General features: G+C 49.9%; 1 protein-coding gene across 2 annotated transcripts in view; it reads left to right on the top strand.

The window, feature by feature from the left end:
* Positions 1-22,071: 22,071 nt before the first annotated feature.
* Positions 22,072-23,903, top strand: part of SLC39A9 (solute carrier family 39 member 9) — a 155,970-nt gene continuing 154,138 nt past the window's right edge. Inside the window, exon 1 of one of the 2 annotated variants that reach the window (XM_086937040.1) lies at positions 22,072-22,927. In XM_086937040.1, the coding sequence (XP_086793166.1) occupies positions 22,832-22,927 (96 nt within the window). In that variant the 5' untranslated portion in view covers positions 22,072-22,831. The remainder of the gene's footprint in view (positions 22,928-23,903) is intronic. The other variant, XM_086937041.1, reaches the window with a different exon arrangement.

Genomic DNA, 23,903 nt, shown 5'->3' with positions numbered 1-23,903 from the left:
TGCCCTCCCAGGGAAGAGCCATTGTCTCTCATATCCACCCAATCTGGGCACTTTCAATTTAAGAACTACTGGGGAATGGTCCGACAGAGTGCGAGGGAGTTTGAGCATACTCTCAACCCAACCAGCCACCCCAGGGGAGAGGAGCCAATAGTCAATTCTGGTCCAGGTATTATGACACCCAGAATGATGGGTGTAATCAGGAAGATGTGGGTGGAGCCTCTCTTCAATATCAATTCTAGTTTCAGTGTCGGGGGAAGAGGACGTGCTGTCCCTGGTGGAATTCATCAATAAGTTAAAGTCGCCCCCTAGAATCAACAAACCAGGTTTGAGCGTAAGGAGGTGTACCTGTAGTTCTTGGAAAAAAGATGGGGAGTCGACATTAGGGCCATAAATCCCGACCAATGTAATTTTATGTCCCATTAGGGTCCCAGTGACCATCAAATAGCGGCCATCTGTGTCAGTCACAGTATTAGAAAGAGCAAAAGGGAGACGTTTATGTATAATTATGGCCACTCCACTAGAATATCTGCTATAGCCAGAAAAAAACCTGTGTGCTCCCCAGCAATTGGCGATCCGAGTGGAGTCAGAAGGGGACAAATGCGTCTCCTGCAAAAAGGCAACATCGACATTATGTCTAGTAATATAATTGAAAACTTGTTTGCATTTCTTAGTATTGTTAAGCCCCCGAACATTCCAGGAAAGCAATGATAGCCTGGAAGCCCCGGGCTGAAGGCCTAACATGGCCATGTGAAAAACAAAATCCAGGATAATCTGAAGTGCACGCTACTCCAATTCAATCTAAGAGCATAATAAACAATGCAACAGCCATCACTGAAAAAACCAAAACAAAACCCGCCCTCCTCCCACCACCCAGCCTATTGTCAACCCCCAAGAAGCAAAACCAATGAACCCCTATAGCATAACATCGTAATGCGTATAACATTGACAAGATGTATAACAATAAACATTTCCAAAAAAGCTCACAAAAATCAAGAAATCAAAGGCATCCGCCATGGGAGGCAGCAACGCCTCTTCGGTCAGGCAAACCATATGACAAGTCACGAATGAACATTAGTAATGTATAATATCTTGTAACCCAGCAACAATAAATAGGACCTGAAACAATGAGCTTTCAGCCAGCCCCCGGGTCCGTGAAGAGTTCCACACTGTTCTGGGAATCACCCTGCACAGGAGAAAGCAAACCAGAAGCATCAGATGCTCCCGATCCATGTTTCTTGTAGTTCTGGCAAAATTCCTGCACCTCCGTGGGGGTGTCGAAAATGCGAAACCTGCCAGCAACGTCCACCTTCAGTCTTGCTGGATATAACATTCCATACTTAAGGCCCAGGTTCCTCAGGGTAGCCTTGACGCCGCTGTACTTTTGTCGCGCCTCCTGGACCATGAGGGTAAAATCCGGGAACAGAGATAAAGAACTGCCCAGCCACCGAATCTCACCTTTCTCACACATCGCCCTGAGAGCAGCATTGCAATCGCGGAAATTCATGAGTCTAGCAATTATGGGGCGTGGAGGCAAGCCAGGGCCTATGGGCTCGTTCTATCACAAACCCTTGCGTGAATATTTCTCTGCCAAACAGTTCAATGAGTAAATTTTTCCACGAAGATATCCCTACAATCAGTTGACATCGTCTCTGCAATGCAAAGAATGCATATGTTGTTGCGTCTGCTACGTGCGTCAAGGTCCTCATTTTTAATGGCCACATCTTTGAGGTTTTTTTCCACTCGTTCCAGGTGTTTCAGCGATTTTGATGCTCTGTCCTCTATGTCCGAGACCCTCGACTCCACCATGTCCAAGCGTCGGTCGTGAGCCTGAACCTTAGACCCCATGTCGGCCAGCTTTAGCTCAAGGCTGTCGAATCGACTGTCAAGTGACTTAAAACCGTCCCTCATCTCACTCATCATGGTAGTGACTAAAGAAGCTGCGTCGTCTCTGTCAGCAGGGTCCACAGCGCCCGTGGAAGAGGGGGGCATCATTGGTAAGGAGAGAAGCTTTGTCAAAGCTGAGCTTACGTTGGTTTGGATCCCTCTTCCCCATGGTGTGGAACGGGTGAGAACAGGTGATAGTAGGCCGGTAAAATGGCGGAGACAGATGGTCTTGAGCACGAGGTAAGGATCCGTGCCTGAAGAGAAGCTCTCAATGACACACTCAGGCAGCAGACAAAGTCAGTGTAACTCCAGTGGTCAAATTGGCGTAAAGAGAAAGTCTGTGCGAAAGCAGGTATAATCAGCACCCGGGCTTGTGAATACACCCTCGGGTCAAGAGCCGACCAGGGTGACCAGTCTCACCTCCAAAGGCCCAGGAGCGAAAAAAAAGGGCCACGCCCAGGAAGGATCTGGTCCCCGACCATGGTGTCACAATGGGAGGCAGCGGACTCGCCCCAGGGTGGTATTCAGGCAGTCGCCGATTTCTCCCCTCTCGTGCGGCAGCTGCTAGAATCTTCGGCCCAATGGTCAAGGTGGAGGGCTCAGAGAGACCGGTAATCAGTGAGGGCGTGTTTTAGGCCCCGGGATAGCAGGGCTTCGGCAGGAGGAGTTGCGGTGGGGGCAGAGGCAAAAATGGAACAGGCGGGGCCGCCTCAGAGAAGGGGAGGTACTTACCCCCACAGGATCACCCACCGCACCCCACAGCGGCCCCCGGAGCGCCCACCCCAGCCCCACCCGCCCACCGGGCAGGACCGCAACTCCAGTCCCCGGTCCGGGCCCGCACAACAGGCCCAAAGGCCGACCGGGCTCCCCACTAACCGGGAACAGGACAGCCCAACCCCGCGGGCGACAGGAGGGAGAGAGAGGGGGCCCACCGAGCGCCGCAGAGCAGCGCAGCGCGCCAAACGGCCCCCACAGGCGCAAGACTCACCCAACAGCCGGGCGCAGATGGTTTGTGCGAGGGACAGGGCGGTGAGGCCCTCGAACCCCTCTGCCGTTCAAGTGCCTAATACACCCGCAGAGCTCCGCTCCAGGACCGGAAGGCTGCCAACGGGGTCTGGTGCAGGATGGATAAAGTTTGCTGGGTTCAGAGTTTGGTTAAGCCATCATAATTTAAGCAATTGGAAGCCCGACCGACGTAGCTTCAGGCAGAGGCAGCCATCTTGGCCGCCTCTGTGGCCACGCCCCCCGGGGCGCAAGTTATAGTTAGCTCAGCTAACTATAACTGCTGAATATCACTGGTTTTGGACAAGTGAAACCTACGCATAACTATATCTGCTAACTGCTTGGGAGGTACTAGTAGCTCTCCAGCCACCTGGAAGTAGCTCTCCTGTGTGCAGTCCAGTCTCCTAAATTGTAAGCTACTGGTTGGTCAAATTAATGTATGCATACCAAAATTGAAAAGCATGTGTTCAAGATGAAAATGTGTGTATTTTCATAACTCAAAAGCTGATGTTTGGAGAAAAACAGATCTCTAAAATATAGTTACGCTGATATTTGAGTGCAAAATCATACAACATTACTAATATCACCTTGGTGACCTGGACATTTCAGCTACAGCAGCCATGTATTTTCCATGTAGAGACATCCCAGATTGAAAAAACCTTTTTACATTGCTGCTGGTAACACTGCTCGATGCACTGAGGTGATCACTGATGGTAATCTTGTGTGGGGTGGCCACTAATGTAATCTTGTTTGACATGGTCATTGGTAGAACACTAATATTAGTATATTAGTAACTCAGGATGCTTTTCATTGAGCATGAGTTGCTCTTATCGCATAGAAGGTTGGAGACCCCTGATATATATATATATATATCGCCTCAATATACCTTGGAACAGGGATTGCCGCTTCGTTTGTTTGTAAAAAACAATGAATCTTTACTCGTCCATTGATCGTTCAAGGATGTTTTTAATTTTCAAAACGCTGCCAACACACAACCCCAACGCGTTTCAGTCTCAGCCGAGACTCACGGGGAACAATCGATTGTTCCCCGTGAGCAAAGTAAATGTTACTCCCTTAAAAAGCGCTTCAATGCCTCATCAGGGGTCATAAGCACTTTATAAAAACACTTACTATACAATGACAAATTTACATCGTTTTCGATCCCTTACATTTTGATGCGACTGGACTAATGTCACAAAACAAATGGAATATCCCTCGTCTTTAAAAGCTATATGTAACAAGTGTGCCCCGGAGAGCCCTCCCCGTGTATTTCAATGACCTGGTCTGAGTGACAGAAAAGTGGATAACTCAGTAATGAGCAGAAGACAGTCAGTCCTGCCAGGTTTCCCAAGTTCATGTGCGAAGTGCTGCTCCAGTTCAAGTTTTTCTTTGAATTCTGGGACTTGCAGTATTTTTTCCCCTTTATAAACAGTACTACAAGCAGGGCTAAAGTCCTAAAAAATTGTCTTTTTTTAAAGTGGGTAGACCAGCCAAGTCAGGCAGTATGCAAATAACATTATAGCATTTGACATCACGGCATGTGTCACTGCATGCGGCATCACACCCACGATCTCACAGGAAGGGATATCAAATCTTAATACCTCAGACATACGTTTGCCAGTTCTATCAGGACTATAATTGAGCGTATTATAAGATTTAACAAGTGAGATTTTGCATGGGGGTTGTGCCAAAAAAGTGATGCACCCCTGACACAAAATCGGGGCCTCAACTTATACATTTAGGGGTCAGAGGAAGAACCCTTCCATTTTAAGAGTTGCAAAGTTTTGCAACTTGCAATTTGTGATTCACAAACTGGAATGTACAACAGCATCTCAGACACTGTTTGTGATTCTCAATGGGGTCGCAAACGACCTGCCTCATTAATATTCATGAGGCAGGTTGCAATATGCAATCTCATTGGGAATGGCCAGCACTCACAGGGATGGTGGTCTGATGGGGTCAGCAGACCGTTTATCAAAAGGAGGGAGAGGGAGGCTACTGCTAGGTTTGGCCTCCTGAACTGTAAAGTGTAACACTTAAATCCAAAATGATGGATCATGTGAACCTAGCTAAGGAAAGAATTTTTCAGAACAGCCCAGATTTTGGGTGTACTGTCTTGGAAAAGAGAATTCTTTTCTAGAGTCCCCTCACTCACCCAAGGTGGCACCTTAGGTGACATGCTTCATCATTGGGGCGTGCTGCGACTTGCGAGGGATACGTAGGAGCACTTTTTGCATAGCTATGTGTAGTGCAGTGTGTGGTGGAGTGGTGGTGGGTGATAATTAAAAATACCAACTAGTAAGCCAACATTTTATTCCTGCCTCTAGTTGGTATGATAAGGGGGGCGTGGCTTGGACGCCGATCGGGATGGCGGCGTGAGCTTGCAGCTCCACGCAGGGTCCCGCTATTTCTCCTGAAAACTACACCTGGGGATACCCCTGGTCAGCGCAACTGGCCTGCGAGGTGTTGGGGAACCACTGGAGAGCGGCTGAGAGCTCTTGGGGGACCGCTAGTGCCACGGAGACCTTGAAAGACGACGCCCGAGGTGTTGCCCGGAGTGCGAAGAAAATGGCGGCGGTGAGGGTTGATGGTCTCTGAACCGAAACTGAGGAGAATTGGCATCGGCCTGCGAGGTGGCCCGCCTATGTGAGATCGGAGTTACGGGGGCTTGCTGGCACAGACCTGTGGAGCTGGGGGCACGGCGACCAACATTGGACTGGTGTACTGGGTGTACGCACTCGTTTCTACCTCCCCCCCTCTCCCTCCCCCCCGGTTCTGGCGACAGTGGAGCGGACGGTGCTGGCACTCCTGATTCTTAGAGTTGCAGGCACAGCGGAGGCACTCTACCACGATCACTGCTGGCGCGCACGTCCCCCGGGCAGAGGATATCGGGCCCTGGTGAGGACCGGGCCTGTCCGTGCGACGACGACAGAGGCACATAAGATGGCGGCTGAGGGAGGAGGAGCCATCACGGAGCAGGGCCGGGAGGATTCGACCGCGCTATCCCAGGTCGGTGAGGCCTCCCCGCCGATGATGGAACAGGAGCAGAGACTGAACCGGCGCCTGGATGCTATTCTGGAGGCCATCACCTCGACCAAGGAGGCATTGCAGCAGGACATTGCGCAGGTCGCTACGGGGCTGGGTCTCCTGCGGGCGGATCATGCCAAGTTGGCGGACAAGGTTAAGGACCATGAGCAGCTGCTCTTAGACCTGAAACCGGCGGTGGTGACCGCGGAACATAAGATCACGGACATCCTGAACCGTCTGGACACGCTGGAGAGACGAGCAGAGGATGCCGAAAGCCGCAATAGACGGAACAACGTGCGGGTCGTGGGCCTGCCGGAGAGAATTGAAGGGGAGGATGCGGTGGCCTACATGGAGAACTGGTTCCGGACAGTGGTGGCACCGGAGGGTCTCACTTCCTTCTTCACGTTAGAACGAGCACATAGGGTGCCGGCTCGCCCACCAGCGCTTGGCCGCCCCCCTAGACCGATGGTGGTGAAGCTCCTCCATTATAAAGATCGGGACCTGTTAATTCAGAAAGCTCGGGCTTCGGGTCCATATGAGGTAGATAATAGCCGAGTCACGATTTTCCCGGATTATACACAGGCGGTCCAGAAGAATAGGGCATCCTTCCTGGCGGTGAAAAAGGAGCTGAGAGAGGAGGGCATCCAGTACTCATTGCTCTTTCCGGCCAAGCTGCGAGTAATCCTGGATGGGAACACTCAATTTTTTCAGACTCCTGATGAAGCGTGGTCATGGTTGGAATTGTATCGCGCCGGCACGGACAGGCCAGGCAAAAGTCAGCGAGAGAAGCCTAAACCGCTTCAGGTCCGGAAATCACAACGGATTCACTCCCGCAACAAGCTTCAGAGAGCGAAACGGGAGGCTCAAATGGCTGCGGACAAGAGAGGGGCGCTGGCAGCGACGGCGAGCATCACGAGATCGCAGCAGGAGAGTGACATGGCTGTAACGGACTCTGGGGAGACGGAGGCAGGACTAGAGAGGAATTATCGGAGGCGGAGAGCTCGAAGGGCCCGGTGGTCACCCCCCAGACATCTGACGAGATCTTTCATGGCTGACTCATGTATGGGACTTGGGACACGTATTTCTTGCGGGGAGGTGCGCTGTTGGTAATAGAGGGGCTGCCAGGTAGGGTGACGCAACAACATTGCGGGATGGAAGGCGCGGGGCGCGGGCTCCGCCTGCCCGGGGTCGGCGATAACTCACCCCCTCGGGGCCCTTAAGGCCTTCTGTGGTGGCGACCACAGATTAGTCGGATGTGTGTTTTGTTTAAGGCTTGGATCGGGGCTGAAATTGGGTTTGTAGGCTCTGTCCTGGGGAGTGGGGTTTGGGGAGTTCTTTCTATGATTCGTTTGGGAGGGGGCAACTGCTATGATGTGGGCAATGAATGGCTACATTTGAACTGGATCGTTCTGCGTTGGTATGGGGACGTTACTTAACTTGAAATGCCTGACATGGAATGTCCGAGGACTGCGAACTATGGTCAAACGCCACAAAGTGCATGCTTATTTGGTGAGGCGGGGGGTCCAGGTTGCCATGTTGCAGGAGACTCATTTAACGAAACAGGAATGCATTGCGTTACAGAAGAGATGGCGAGGTCAGGTCTTTGGAACCACTTACTCCGCGTTTGCTAGAGGGGTACTGATATGGGTACGAGCGGGGTACCGTTCCAGATGTTGAATCAACTGGTGGATCCTGAGGGTAGATATGTGGCGGTGGAGGGAAGGTTGTATGGTCGGGATGTGGTCCTATGCTGTATATATGCTCCGAATGTTGATCAGGCTCGCTTTTTTGATGGTTTATCCTGCTCACTGGCCTCTTTCTTAGCGGGTCCTGTGATTCTGGGAGGGGACTTTAACTCGATCACAGATGTAGCCTTGGATAGGTCTCACCCACCACTGGTCGATTCCCCTGCACGTAGGCTAGCTGCACACAGGAAGGATTGGGAGGAAAGATGGGGACTGCTGGATGTGTGGCGGGAACAACACCAGGGTAGCAGGGATTACTCCTTTTTCTCTGCCCTCCACGCTCTACATGTTAGGATCGACTCGGTCCTGTGCAGTGGGTCCCTAGTTCCACTGGTCTCCCATACAGAGTACCTGGCCAGGACCATCTCGGATCATAATCCTTTGCTGGTGCACGTCCAATGGCAGCGTGCGCGATCCGCGATTCCAACATGGCGGCTCCGGCCCGACACCTTGGAGGACTCGGTGTTTAGTGACGCGGTCCAACGGGGCATAGATCAATATTTTGATGAGAATGAAGGGACAGCAACTTGTAGGTCCACTGAATGGGACGCGATGAAAGTGGTGGTGAGAGGAGTGTGCATGGGTAGGTTTTCGAATGCCCGAACGTCGGTGTTGAATGCGCTTGCCAGTGCGGAAGAGAAGTTGAGGGATCTGGAACAGCGTAGACCGGACCGACCGGACTTACAAGCCCGGTTATTGTAAGCCAAGGAGGTGGTGGCTACCGAAACGGAACGGCTGCGGAGTTATGATTACAGACAATATGCCATCAAAGCGCATGCTGAAAGGGATAAGGTAGGCACGTTACTGGCCAGGCTCGCTAATCCTGAACTCAGAGGCTGCCCGATCTTGAGCATAGAAACTACACTGGGGGAGATGGTTTATTCACAAACAGCGGTGATGGAATGCTTTCGGACCTACTATGCTGAGTTATACGAAAGTCAGTTAGGGGTGGAGGCCTGGGAGATCGCGGAATACTTAGAATCGATGCAGCTTCCGGTGCTTGACGATGACGATGCAAAGGACTTGGGAGGACCTATTACGCTCGCCGAGATTAGGGCGGCCATTAAACATTTGGCGAGGAATAAAACACCCGGGGTAGATGGCCTGCCGATTGAATTTTACCAGAAGTATGTAGATAGCTTGGCACCTAGACTACTGGTGGTGTATGGGGAGGCTCACAGGCTGGGGAGTCTGCCCGGATCGATGAGGGAGGCATTGATAGTGCCATTGTTGAAACCCGGCAGAGGCGACTGATGTAAAATCGTATAGGCCATTGTCCATGTTGACAGTGGACTACAAGATATTGAGCCGTATTTTGGCCACCAGGTTAGCCCCACATATGACCAGGCTGGTGCACAGGGACCAGGCGGGGTTTATCCCTACGAGGAGCACGGCGCTTAATATTCGTCGTCTGATTGGGATATTGGACGGTGCAACGGAAGTGGACGATGCCCAGGCTGGAGTGGGTCTATTTAGACGAAGTCCTAGTAAAGTTCGGCATTGGCGAGGGGTTTCGTAGATGGACGAAGGTTTTTGTATTCCTCGGCTATGGCGTGAGTACGCCTGGGCACTCTGGTATCTGCGGCTTATCCAGTTGGTAGGGGGACGAGACAGGGGTGTTCCCTCTCCCTGGTTCTGTTTGCACTGGCGATGGAATCATTGGCGGCGCGCGCCAGGTCGGGAGACATGTACGCGGGGATCGATAGAGGCGGGCAGTTGCACTACATATCATTGTATGCAGACGATCTGCTGCTATATATGGCGGATGCGGAGCGGGCTCTGGAAGGGGCGATGGATATGCTGTCTGAGTTTGGTCGGTTGTCGGGCCTCAGGGTTAACTGGACGAAGACTTGTGTCTTTCCGCTCAGGGCGGACGTGCCATGTCCCTCTCGCGATATAGGGGTGGTCTGGGAGCCATCTTGCTTTACTTATTTGGGAGTACGAATCTACCACGAGGTCGGGGACTTATTGGAGGGTAATATTGGGCGGTGTATAAGGGCGCTGAGAGGCTGTATGTCTTTTTGGGCCTCCCTCCCTTTGTCAGTGTTGGGTAGAATAGCTCTGCTGAAGATGGTAGTGCTCCCGCGGCTCTTGTATTACTTTCGCACGCTGCCCATTTGGATTCCTCAGAGGATCTTTAGGGACCTGCGGACGATGATCATCGATTTCCTTTGGGGGCATGGTCGCCGTAGAGTAGCATTGAACACGTTGCTTCGTCCCAAGCTTGAGGGGGGGATGGCGGTCCCTGACTTTGAGTTGTACTACTTGGCCGCGCAGCTTCAGGTTCTCACACAGCATGTGGCTAGGGTATTCAGAGGGCCAGAGCACGACCGAGAGCAGGGTATACAACGCCATGTCCTGGCCTACATTATCATGCAGCAGAGACTGGAGTTGCGAGGCCTCACCATGGAGGAGAAGACGCTCAGGTTATGTTGGCAGAGGAGTCTGAGGAGAGCGAAGGCGTCCCGACCGTATGCGCCAGAGATACCGATAGGTATGCTGACTGCGCTGCCGCATGGGGGCGATTGGTCTCCGTTACTGGAGTGGGAGGAGCTGGGACTGCAAGTGGTGGGGGATCTGTATCTTGATGGGACGCTGGTCCCCTTCCAGACGCTGCAGGAACAGTTTGGGCTGCCGGAGGGGAGCTTCCGCTTGCATGCGGCCGTGGTGGCGGCCATGCAGAAGCACTGGAAAGGGGGGCTCATTGAACCGGAAACGACTATGGCTTGCCAATATGTAGTGATGGCCGCTGGCACCTTTAAAGCGGTGACCTGCCTCCATAATAGGATGTTGCATGAGGGGTTGGATCCGCTCCTGGGCCTGAAATCGAAGTGGGAACTTAGCATAGGCAGGCCCATTCCGTACACGGTGTGGGGTCATATCCTTAAGCGTATGTGGAAGGGCACAAGGAACGCACGCTTTCAGCAGGTACATTTTTATGTGTTGCACAGGGCCTACCTGATCCCGGAGAAGATCAAACGGTATTTCCAGGTGCAGGAGGCGAGATGTCCGAGATGCATGGTATTGGAGGCAGATTTAGATCATCTGTTATGGGGCTGCCCGAAACTGGAGGTTTTCTGGGTGGAGGTTTGGGAACTCCTAAATGTAGTGACCGATAGGGAGGTGGAGTTTGACATGGCGGCGTGCTTGTTGCTCTGGTTCCCACACACGAAAAATACCAAGGTGACAAGTAAATTTATTGACCTGGGGCTGATACTGGCGCAGAGGGAAATCACTTGGCACTGGAAGTCCAGGGAGGGACCGTCTGTGAGGAGATGGGTGAATGAATTGCTGAGGTGGTCTGAATGCGAGAGTGTGCTCCGTATGAGACAAGCAGTCAAGCTCGACAATGAAAAGAGCCTAGAATCAGCTCGAGCGTGGGAGTTAATAGTGCAGGCATTGCGTGACTCCATGGTGGACGATGAGGACTGAATGGATAGTGCATAAGGACTCCATGAGGCTTATGAGTATGGAGGTATTAGTAGATCTGTAGCGGGACCCATAATGGCGTTAGGAACATGGTCCACATCATTAGCGGTTGCTGGGGGGGAGGGGATGGGGGTTATTTTGGGTTTGTTGGGGGGCGGGTTGGGCACCGGGATCCAGGTTGGGAAGCGGCGGTGATCCCCGGGGCTGTAACTGTCCTAGCGGGTCTGGAGAGCTTGGATAGATGGCGGGGTAGGGGTAGGGACACATGGAACTGTTATGATTGGGCCCACCACTGGATGGACTGGGGGGTAGGATCGCAAATATCGCCATGTGACTGGACTGTTAGGATATGCTGGACGGTGTTGGGGGAGGGTTAGGCGTTAGGGGGGTAAAATGCAGATACATGAAAAGATTATCGACCAATTGTCCCTCAGGGATGCTCACTATGATGTTCTTGCTGGAAGTTTGGAACGCTGCGCCGCCCGGCCCCCGGGATACGGGCTGAATGGCTGTGTATGATCAATGCTTTACTCGATCCATGCGGGGGGCACCATGAGTGTGCTGGTTGATTTATTGTATGCAATGGTTTCTAATTCTGCAATAAAAAAAATAAAAAAAAAATAGTTGGTATGATAAAAACGGGGGTGGATAAAGGGAAAAATAACTGTTATGTGGTCACAATCCCTAATATCCTGTCGACATGTTTCAAGGTGTCCTCTACACATTTACTTCAGGACAACATGGGGGCCAGCCCCATGTATGCCACTCCTGTGAGTCAGCCTTAGTATTAAGGAATTACACCTAGTGTGTGTATCTAGTTATAATACATACGGTTAACGCTGTATCTGTCGTATTTTTTAGATAGCAGTATTATGCCCCATGGTCAGCCTGGGTGGAGGGGCCTGTAGACTTTATCTCGGCATCCCTCCTGCAATTCAACCTGTTGTGTCCCGGTCAAGATGCGGTCAAACACTAGATGTGTCTAGCAAATAATTCCTTAATACTAAGGCTGACTCACAGGAGTGGCATACATGGGGCTGGCCCACATGTTGTACTGTCAGTTTTATATAGCTCCAACTCCACCCAAAGGTATTGAGGCACTTTGCATGAGCACCAGTTACTTTATACAAAAACACATTCATTTTTTAAGGCCCTGGGAGATAAAGCGATTTACCCAGGATCACAAGATGTTGAGCTGGCTCTTAGACTTGAAACGTGTTCCCAACTAAAAGCCAGCAGCTCTAGCAGTTATGCCACATCCTTTCTGTTGGACTTGTCTCTTTTGGCAGGTTCACCCCTAAAATTTTTCCTTTTATATGTGACCTGGTGTTAGTTGATTTTGGCTTCTGCGCCCTTTAACCCGTGTCCCAGTGTAAAGTGCGTGCACAGTCTGAGTGCGTGTGGTGAGATTGGCCTGCCCTCCCATAGGAATGCATGGGGAATGTGTGTGTCCATGGTAGTTCCTGATGTGTGGGGAGTGCAGGGGCGAGTTTGGCATGTGCGAACTTGTGAGATTAAATGCTTCGCGACGGTGTGCGCAGATTTAATGTGTCTAGTGTAGAAGTGCCACTTCTTGAAGTTGGCATGTCTGTGTAGTAAATGTGAATTGACTGTCTGGTTTGTGATTCGCTGGTGCTGGCTGGTGTGCCTGGCTCCAGGAATCAGGATCAGGATGGGTCTGCCCCGGTGGTGAATAGAGAGATCTGCATGTTGATGGGAGGGAGGAGTGCACCTAGGACCTGAATAGGGCTGGCCCTTCCCTTCACAATGCTGGCTCCGCCCCTGTGGTGCGTCTGATGTTCCTAGCCTGTCCTGTGAATGGAGAGAGGGGCTGAGCACAACAGAGTGCTCCAGAACCAGCTGCGTCTGGTTTTCCCCTTACCCTGCACTCTTGAGACAAAGGGAAATTGTGTATAAAAATGGGCTGTGAGCCCATGTGAAATGTTCTCTCTTTGGATCCTATCTTGAGGGGGGCTTCATGCTGCTGGGCACCAAGAGGTACCATCACTGGGGACTGCCTCCCTGCCTGGAAGGCCCTGTGAGCTGGCCCCTCTGCCTTACTTCCAAGACTTTCCCTGGACCTGGTACTACAGTGCCTGGGTAGCACTATATCTTTATTGCTGGATAAGCGCTTGACTGTGGTGCTGGGGAGCGCTTTGCTTTCCTGAGCAGCGCTTCTGATTGTGGGCAGCAGCACGAAGCTGCGATCATCTGGGCCAAGGGAATCCCCGGCGTGGAGATTCCCCCACCACCTGCCTAATTTGCGGCGCGGGGGGTCATCCCGCTTATGGTTGGATTTTATTGCGCAGGTGCCCACCCTGCCGCTTGACATTGTGCCAGCTTTGTTTTATATCCCTAGCGGGTGCCCACCCCACCAGGGACCTTGTGTCCCTTTTGAAACCCCTAGCGGGTGCCTACCCCGCCAGGGACGATGTCTTCAGAGGGAGCCTACCCCTCGTTTCTCCCCACGAAGAAGCCCATGACATGCAGAGGGCCATCACGCTGCCTGCGGCGACTCGGAAGTGCTGGGACGAAAACAGGAAGCGGACGGGAGCCCAACCCGCGCTCCTGTGAGCAGGAGAGAGCCGGAAACTGAACCCTGCCGGAGGAGTGCAGCCGGTAGAAAGGAGTGGACGGGAGCCCACCCCGCGCTACTGTACCCAGAAGAAAGGCCACAAGGACGAAGGAGGCGCTTGCACCCGGCCCCCGCCCCCCCCCCCGAGCAAGGGAGAGCCCTATGGTGCCCAGGGAGGTGCAGCGAGGAACAGAGACCTCCCCCCTGGAGCCCCGGTGAGTGGGACTACCCTTTAAAGAATCTTGTCTTTATTTTTCTGAGGGCACAGGGGGTCCCACAGCTTGTGCCAGAGGGCCGCTCCAACGTTGGCAGGTGTGGCTAGGTTCCCAGTGGGGGGACTCACAGGGCACAGTGGTGCCCGTGCTATATTCAGCTGCCCTGCGAGAGCGCAGGCAGCTGCAACGGTTGGGGGAATTTTGTGTGAAGAAGGGGGGTGAGACACACTCCCCCAAGTCCCATAGCGGGACTCCCCCGTTCTGGGCTTCGTTGTTTCTAGAGCCTGAGGGCTCCAACAAAGCCTCAACTATTTTCAGATCCCTTGTGTGGCTCCACCAGGGGCACATTGGAGTAACAGTCCCAGAGGGGCTTCGGGGCACAGTGGTGCCTAAGTGTGAATTGTTTTGGGGACATTTAGTTTCAGAGCCAGAGGGCTCCAACGTGGCACATTTATTCAAAGGGCTACTGAGAGCCCAGGCCGCATTTATACCTCACAGCTGCCCAGCAAGTAGTGGGCAGCTGCACCGTTTAGGTTCTTCATTTTTAGGGGGATCTGTTCTTTGGGATTACACAGCTGCCCAGCAAGTAGTGGGCAGCTGCCACATTTAGGCCTGGTCTTCTCCCTTGTTGCTTTTGGCTGCGTGTGCAGCCAGCCCTGACTTTTGGACATAGGGCGTTGGTGCCTTTTGAGAGGCCGATTGGCCTGGGGAACATTTGCCTGTGTTGTGCCCCACCTGGGGTGCACTGTATCTATGCCTAATGTGATTTTGTGCAAGGTAATTGGTGATTGGTTTTTATGCTGATAATTGCTTACTGTGTCTTATGCGTAATGTGCAATGCCTTTATGCCTGTGATACCTCGAACTGTATTTTTATGCTTAGGAGGTTGTTTTGCCTAGTCTAGTTTATGCTAGTCTGTTTATGTGTCCCTGCGTTATCTATGCCTATGGTGATTAGTGTTGCGTAGTGCACAGCTTTCCAAACATTTCATGTTGGTGACACACTTTCTAGACATGCATCATTTTGCGACACGGTAGAGGTGCAGCGAGCGAGCCTTAGTGAGCGAGTCTGAACCACCTAAAGGGGGTTTGGAAAAAAGTGGTCAAATGGTGTATTTTCCAGCAAATTTTATCCGATGCCTGGCAGTGTGCCCTGACCATTCCCCTCTTCCTCATGCTAGACTGTTGGCACATGTTCGAGCCATCTTTCCGTTGGCATGTAGGGGCACATATACATGCCCTCTTCCTGATGCTAGGCGGTGAACACTTTCACTTGCCTCTCTGTTCGCAGGTAGTGGGTCCTTCACAGGGCACTCTTCCTGATACTACACTGTGGGTCATATAGGTGCAATCTTCTTTTTGCAGAAAGTGGTACATACGCATGCACCTTTTTCTTTTTGGAGGCCTTGGGCACATATACATGCCATTTTTTGCTCCCCAGCAATGCCACATACACAGCGTGTTTTGCTCTGCTCACCGACATAGGCCGATACATGCCTCTCTATCTCTGTGCGTATTGTGTCACATTCACCTGCCCCTCTTTTTTCTGCTGGACAGTGCCACCTGCACGTGCATGTTTGTCAGACCGCACACACGTGCACAAACCCCCCTTCCGTTCGTAAGGCCTATCCTTGGGGTTTTCACAAGCCTTCCTGCCTGCGTGACTTCACAGGACTGAGCTCTGATCACATCTCATGACTGCTGCACTTGTCGCATGAGGAGCGGAGACCAGCCAGCTCCCTGCTCACGCTCCTCGCGCAGGGCCTTACTGCTGCTGGGAGGGGGCTGGGTCGTGCAGTGGCCGGGGGACTAACAGAGAGAAACACTGTCACAGCCGGTAGGGGTAGGGGCAGCAGGAAGGACTGGGTGTGCTGCAGCCTGTGCGCGCAGAGAACAGCCACCCATCAGGGAACAAATTCAACATTATTACCTCCTTTTTTTCAGTTAGATCTGAGCTTTTCTAAGTGCTGCAAAATAATACAGCCGGCTGAGTGTCAACATTGTGATCTCAGTGTGTAACTGACTGGCAGCGCTGACTCAGTATTCCTGAGATCCATAAGAAATTGCATCTGTATAAAGCATTTTTTAAAGGCTTGTCGTACCAAAGAGGTAACCTTGGCTTAGGGTTAACTTAGCTGAGCCTCGAGCCTGCCTTCTGGCAGAGGCGGCGAGTTTTGTGCTGGTAACTCACGCTTGGGTGGGCACATGCACTGCACACGCACAGTCATTGCGCAACACTCCCGCACATGGCAGGCGACACAGTACTGTGTCCCGACACAGAGTTTGGAAAGCTCTGGCGTAGTGTGTTCCTACCTTTTACCAGTAATTACTGGTTGTGTGCTATAACTGTTATTTTGTGCTACAGTTATTCTATGTGCTACATCTACTATTTTCACTAAGTGCTGATTCTGACAGTGGCCGACGTGGCCCTGTCATGTGTATATAATCCCCTGTAAATATTGCCCAGAGCCAGTTGGCAGTGTATCTGTGTGATTATGATCTAATGTGTCTATGGTAATACAAAGGCTATTTTTATATATAACCTTGTGTGGAGTTCCTTTTTGTGGTGTACCTAGTGTGTTGCTACTGTGTGAGTGTTACACAAACGCTTTACACACACTCCGGGATAAGCCTGACTGCTCGTGCCAAGCTACCAAGGGGGTCATCAGGGGTTATCTTGGTGTGTAACTCCCTTGACCTGACTAGGGTGGTGGTTTCTGCCTGGCTTTGGCGCAAGCCTTAGCCAACCAGAAATCCCATTTCTAACACTTTCCAATTTCAAGGCAAAGCAATATATCACATATCAAGACATATCAATTGTCTGAAAGTTTGTTGTAGGACCCACAGATTATTTACTTCCTCCACTCCCCATCCTTGATGGATGGCATTATACAACTTATACTTGAGATCCACTTGCTACCGTGGATAACAAATATGCTGAGTTTCTCAAAGTGTCTGGCCTGCATTCAGACAACCCATCATTCTAAACGCTCCCTGTGCACTCACTGCGATCACACTGTATTTCCAACGATCACTGTGCACCCACGCCATTCACTCTCCTCTTACCCTTCACCCAAATGAGCACACCTCTCTGCCTGCACTCACATCACCCCACTCACCTGTCACTCGCCCTGTACTCACAGCGAACACACTGAACATACACTGCTCACCATGCACTAATACCGTTCACCCTGTACACATCGTTTACCTTGATACTCCACTCATCTATCACTCTTACTGCTTACCCTGCAGTCTCACCACTCACCTCTGCACTTTCACCTGCATCCAAACTCAAATGGGCACATCCCTCACCTTGCACTAACATCACATACCCTGCACTCGCTCCTCTGAGCCTACTTTCACATGGCACATCACTCATCCTGCACTTACACAGGCACTCTGGTCACTCACACAGCTCACCCTTCACTCACATGGGCACACCACTCACCCTGCACTCAACACTCAAACAGGCTCAACACTCACCCCGATCTCACACCACTCACGCTGCACTCCTTTCTCTCACCCTGCACTCACACAGGCACACTGATCAGCCTGCATTCACCCAGGCACTGCATTCACCCATCACTCCAGCAGCTCACTCTTCTTGCACACAGGCACAATGGTGTGCCAGAACTCACAGAAACACACCACTCACCCTGCACTAACTTCTCTCACCATACGCTCACTATCACAGCTCACCCTTCACTCTTGCTGCTCACCCTGCACTCGCAAATGCACACTGGTCCTTCAGTACGCACACAGGCACATCACTCACTCTGCATTTACACTGCTCACACCACACACCCTGCAGTCATTCCTTTAACTCTGTATGCACTCCTCTAAACCGGCACTCACATGGGCTCATCTCTCACCTTGCACTAATGTAGCTCGCCCTGCACTCACATCAGCATGCCTTTCACCCTACACTCTCACGCTGCATTCACTCCCACTGTTCACAATCACCCAACATTTACATGAGCTCACCTCTTAAGCTGCACACATAACAAGCATTGGCAAAGCCCCTTGTTATATAACATATGTCTTGCAAGCTAGAGTGCATGCGCAAGCAGCACATACTTTTTCACAGGTAAGATCTAAAAATTACCCAACTTTCATAAATATACACATTTCTACAAGGAACCTGCAAAATATGTTCTCTCTGCAGAACTAGAGGCCTCATTTACAAAACAAATTGTGCTGCGCCTGCTTCCCCATGTGCTGGCACAGAATTGGCTGCCATGTGCCGGTGCAGGTACCCTTGCGTCTTGTTGCAAAGGGGCCTGCGTTGTGGGGATGATTGTTTTTGTGCAGGGTTGTGCACTCATTGATGGCATTTTCCTCTTTCTGTGTTCTCCAGAATCCAGCATGCATAGAAAGAGGAGAAAATGAGGAGGAATAAAAGTATTTCTCCTTGTTGAGCCACTCCTATGCCTCCCTTGGGGAGGTGTAGGATTCTGATGCATTCCCAGCTTTACAAAACTTTGTAAATCTGGGAATGTCTCAAATTCCATGGATGTTGTGTGGGAACAATCACAGCAACACCCATGGAACACCCCTTTCACGCAGAGTAATGTGTGAAGGGGGCCCATATTTACAAGACCATAGTGGCTTGTAAATTAGGGCAGGCTCACTGCACTGCCGGTGCATCACAAAAAATGATGCACTGGTGGCACAATGGCCTTGTAAATGAGGCCCTAGATATCCAGCATGTCTCATCTGTAACTATAGGGCTGGTGCATGAGGGAAGAGTGATGGCAAAAGTAAGGAGAACAGGGCTGAGGCTTTGGGGGATGGTGAGGAACTTGAATCTGTCTGAGGCTGTGGGGATAAGCTGGGAGCAGGTGTTTATTTGGTACAAGAGGAGAAAACAGGCAAATGCTGCAGAATGGGGACACAGGCACAAGAGGCTAAGGATGAAGAAATACAGCAGAGACTGTGAGCTGGTGATGGAATTGAGTGGGGACTTAAGTCAACGGTCCATTGCAGGCGGTGAAGTAGCACCGGCTCCAGATTTAATTTTTAATCATTCACCTGAGCTCCCTTTGCCTGCAGAGGGAGCTTGTGTTTTCAATGTTGCTGAAGCCACGGCGTAGATCAGTGTTTGGACCTTTTGGCCTGTATGATGGCAGTGCTCTGTGGCTGCGGGTACCACAGTGAAAAACTGTCTGAGGCTGTACGTACCAGCTTCTTTAGGACACTTGGGCTCACGTTTCAACAATATTTCAGCTGAGTTACTGGAGCTCGTTTAAGCGCACCAAAGCTTCAGCCCAGCGTGGAAACACAGGCACCAGCATTGAGGTTTTCTGTTCATCTTCTCAGTTCAGACAAGTTCAGTTGCTGTTACTACACAGAATGACCAAAGGGCTGTAAGTGATGCTATAGCATTGGTCCAATAGCCCTTGGACCAGTCACTGTGGTGGGCAGTCCGTTTTTAGCAAGCTTCAGAATTTAGAGGACTTCGAATGTTTGAGATTTATCACTTGAATTCTAACATCTATACGACATGGAATTTCTGCACATTCATGATTTCACTGCATAGCCTTTGACTGGTTCAAAACAATTAGGACAAAAATCACAAAGTGAAACTTGTTTATAAACTTTTTGCATAGTTGCCCTTTGTTTTGTGCGACACCTACAACTATTCCTGGCTTTCCATTCACCACAATGGTTCATTATGGAGCATGTGTTTTTTTTTTAGGGGTTTTCTTTACATTATATGTTGGGTCTGAAAATCCCAAGATGCAAAGTATTACGGGATAAAAAAAACATGCTTGCCAAAGCAGTCAAGAATTTCATAAGATCAATTGGCTGTTGTGATATTAATTTTTAAAGAGCGGATTAGTTTGTTTCTAATAGTGTTAGTTCTGTAAAAAAGAATTCACATTACAGCACTATACAAGTATATTAACTTTTCTAGACTACTGCATGCAGTTATGTCATAGATTGCCATGACATAACTCATTATCCAGAAGCAGTGCAGTGGTTTTTAACCCTCTGTTTTATTCAAAATCGTATTTTCATTTCTTTCCTCTCATGCATGTATTGCCCACAATCTTACACATTTAATATCTGCACCCATTGTGCATTGGACTCTCATTTAAATCTTAGTAAGTGAATGACAGTGACTCCATGGAGCGAGGTTGTGCATATTGTCCTGACAGACTATGCATTAGAATTATGAGTAGGTAGCAGGGAAAGCTGACTGAAGCCAATCTACCTAATGCCTGTCTTGCTTCAGAGGTACCTGTCCTATGTTCTGTAGAGATTACCTGTGGCCTGAAAAGTAGACTGCGGTCAAGAGACCTAAACACGTGCTTTACTCTCAAACCTCCAAATGATTTTAGACCCCCCTCCATCCCTCTCCAATGCCCAATCACATTTCCAACAGTGCTGCAGAGTTCACTAGAAAACAAATTATGAAAACAATCACCAGTTACTCATCTTTAACCTCCTGACCACACAGGACTTCAATAGGATGCAAAAGCTTGTAGACCAGCACTATCACTGGTAGAAATATGTCCTGCTCATATATGCAAGAATATCCTCATTATTAGCTCTGCAAATGATCTGGCCAGAAATATTACAACTCATTGGATAAAGTTATCTTCTCAAAAGAACTCCCTAAAACAGGGGTCCCCAAACCGGTCCTGGAGAGCCGGATCCATGCCAGATTTTTAAAATAACTACATGTATCTCAATGGTGATTTCCCAAAAATCTGGCATGGATCCGGCCCTCCAGGACCGGTTTGGAGACCCCTGCCCTAAAACAAAGAGGCTTTCAAACAATGTCTCCTTTCTACCTTCCAGACAATAACAAACTGTCTATAGGTAAATAGACTGAAAGCTCAGCGTCAAGACAAATAACTACATTCATTGGAGAAAGTAACCTCTTAGATTACCAAAACAGATTCTGGTATGGCTGTGGCACAAAAGCAGCACTGATTTCCACACGGTTTGATTTAAACTCTAGAATGGATTCAAATAGAGTACCAGCACACCTATTTCCTGAACTCTCCCTTGCCTTTGAGCCTGTCCATCTCTACAGGGACACAGACAAATCTTCTTAAAAAGTAACTTTGTATCTGTAGTTAGGTAGGTCTCTGCCATTGAGAATGGCATGTCTGCCCATAATACTCCCTACAAATCAACTTTTCTGCCAGCTCATCGAGAACCGTCTGGTGCATCCTACTGAATTGTGGCTCAATATATCTACATATATGGGAACTGTTCAATGTGGCGTGCTAACAATAACCATTGTTTTTTTTTAGTGTGGCGCAGGTGTGTGGACGTGCATTTACATGCAGTAATATTACCAACTCATTGGCGCACAACTGCGGAAGAAGGAATGGTATTTGGGGAATTAAACCTATGATTTACACACTACCTACCCTTACTTTACGTGTGGTATCCCACAAAGCAGTCCTTACTTAACTCACAAAATCATAAAAGCTGGGCCCCCAAGTTTTGCTCAGAATCCTGTGCCCACCCATTTCAAATGTCAAGAGAGCTGAATACTAACACTGCCAAGGCTTGATTCTAATGTGTGCCACTTTCATCTACCACCAGGCACTCAATGCCCACTTATCTCTCTCTTGCAGATTCTTTTTAATTTTTGCTTTCTCGTTTTGTCATATTTGTCCATCTCTCTTTTTCGCAATTCCACCTTTTGTGTTCCCTCTCTCTCTCTTGTTCTGGAACAAAGTCTGATGAGGAAACCTTAGTACAGGATCCAAAAATTGGTGCAAGTGGACTCCACTTGCACCCACCAACTCAGATTAGGCACTGCAAGTAAGCCTAATATTTTGAGACCTGTACTTAATGGCAGCCTCACCCATGAATATTTTGCAACATCCAAACGGGTAAACTAAATTATGCATTCATAATTATAAATATTTCCCAAGCATACTGTCCTGCACAGAAGGAATCAGGGAATTAGCAATAGGGGTGATGTCTTGAAATACCTTTGTGAAAACATGCCTTATGTGCTTTGGATTCAACATTATAGAGGCTGTTTTTAACCCACCGAAATATGGGTTCTAGTTGAGCCCCTGCCCCCGACTTCAAGTCCCAGTATTCAAACAAAAATATCTGAACTGGTGTAGCGCATGACGCACCGACGCCATCATGCGTGGGAAACTATGCAGCTGTATAAAACACCTGGCAGGTAGAGCATAACAAGGCCTGGGTCCGGGTTCAAAGTATCGCTGGCTCTGATCACTGAAAGACAACAACGCTGCTAGTCTGCAGCCACGTCACCGCCTCCCCCCAACCTCCCATGCAGACCATGGATAAGAGCAGCACGGCCTGCACAGGCAACCAGAATCCAACTCCACGCCGTTCACTCCGTGAGAGGCCCGTGGGTGACGGCAGCGAGGCCTGTACAGGTGGCAAGCACCTCCTGTGAGGCCCGTCACGCTGACTGTCCTTGGTCTTCTGCCCACTGCCAGTAAAATCCCGCCCAGCCTGCTTAGCGCAGGCGCACGTGCTGAATCTACAGCCAATGAGAACATAGAAAACTTGTGCGTGCACACTGTGACATTGTCAGAGGTGCGCCAATGCTCCAACCATTGCTCGTCTTATACGTCACAAGTCCCTCCTACCCCTAGACGCCTCTCTCAATGTCTTCAGCCAGGTGATTGGCTGTGTGTCGACCCGGAAGTATTGAAAGTACCGATTAATGTCTCCCGTTGAAGGCTCAATAAAGAACTACGGACATTAGGCTGGATTTACGGACGATTAGTGTCAGCAGCGGGCAGGGGCCACCTGAGTGGTCAGTGGCGAGTCTGCCTGCGGAGAGCTGCCAGTCAGCCGTATCCATGAATATCCTGCTCTGACCAGCACGGTGTGAGCTGATGGTCTGCAGTGTTTACTCAAACAGAAGGACGTTCAGTGTTGACACTCTGATTCGAGGTGCTGGCGCCTGGCAGTGTGGCGGCCAGTGACGGGTGGGGAGCCATGGATGACCTGAGCTCCATCAGCCTGCTCTCACTGGCTATGCTGGTTGGGTGTTACGTGGCAGGCACCATCCCTCTGGCTGTCAATTTCTCGGAGGTAAGGCATTTCAGGATCTCTGGGGCCAGCTTCATGAACACAAAACCGTAGTAACGTCATTTAGGGTTCGGGTGTTCACTATAGGACCTGCGTGCTGACCTAAGTATTGTGCTGGAGGCGCGGGGGCTAGCTATCTACCTAAACCACCTGCCTTCCCTAGCCCCTCATCCCTAAAGTGAACCTGAGTGTAGACTGTGTTTGCTTCACATGGACTGTAGGGGTGTTGAACAGGCTCTGCGACTTTGTCTCAGAAATTTCGTTAATTTTGAGCCTTACCTCGCGGCTCCTCGCGTTAAGTTCTACAGCTAATAGGCACGTTTATCTTCTGATTAATTCCATTTATGTTTTTTATTGACTGACGATTGCATCCTTTTGTAAAATTATTCTGGGTTGTCCGCTGATAGTTCCGTACGGATTATTTAAAATGTTTATGTTCAGTATTTAAAAGCCTGCTTAACTCCATATCCCTTGGAACGACGTGGCAGGCTTGGCAATGGATATTTTAATTTGATGTTTGCTTATCACTTTCAAAATATGTAGACGGCGTCAAACGTGTTATAATTATCAGTGTACATCTCATTTCTTTTAAGGTACAATTGAGAATCATTGTACTTTAAAGGTACATTTATTTTAGTAATGTAAATCAACATTCTCTCTTGTAAAACACAAAGAAGCTTCTTAAATTTGCCTTCTGAGTTTTGTTTTCCGATTTTTGTTGTAGCCAGTGGCAATACGTATTCTGCTATTTATGCCTGTATTTTCCTAAGGCTCAGTATGTGAAACCGTTCTTCCTGGTGCAGTGTCAGGATTTGTGTCCAAATAACCTAGTGCGTTACATCTGCTTTTGAGGCTGACCGTGGCAGCATAGCAATTCATTGTAAATCGCAATGAAAAGGGGCCCTGGAAAGGGGAGTTCCACCATACCTTATGCAAAGAAAATGTAGGCAATTTTTCAAACAAACCTTAATCACCGGAT

This window comes from Lissotriton vulgaris, chromosome 9, assembly GCF_964263255.1.
Source record: "Lissotriton vulgaris chromosome 9, aLisVul1.2, whole genome shotgun sequence".
Lineage (NCBI taxonomy): Eukaryota > Metazoa > Chordata > Amphibia > Caudata > Salamandridae > Lissotriton > Lissotriton vulgaris.
Note: the sequence above shows the minus strand (reverse complement) of the source record. Positions and strands in the feature narration are given on the sequence as shown.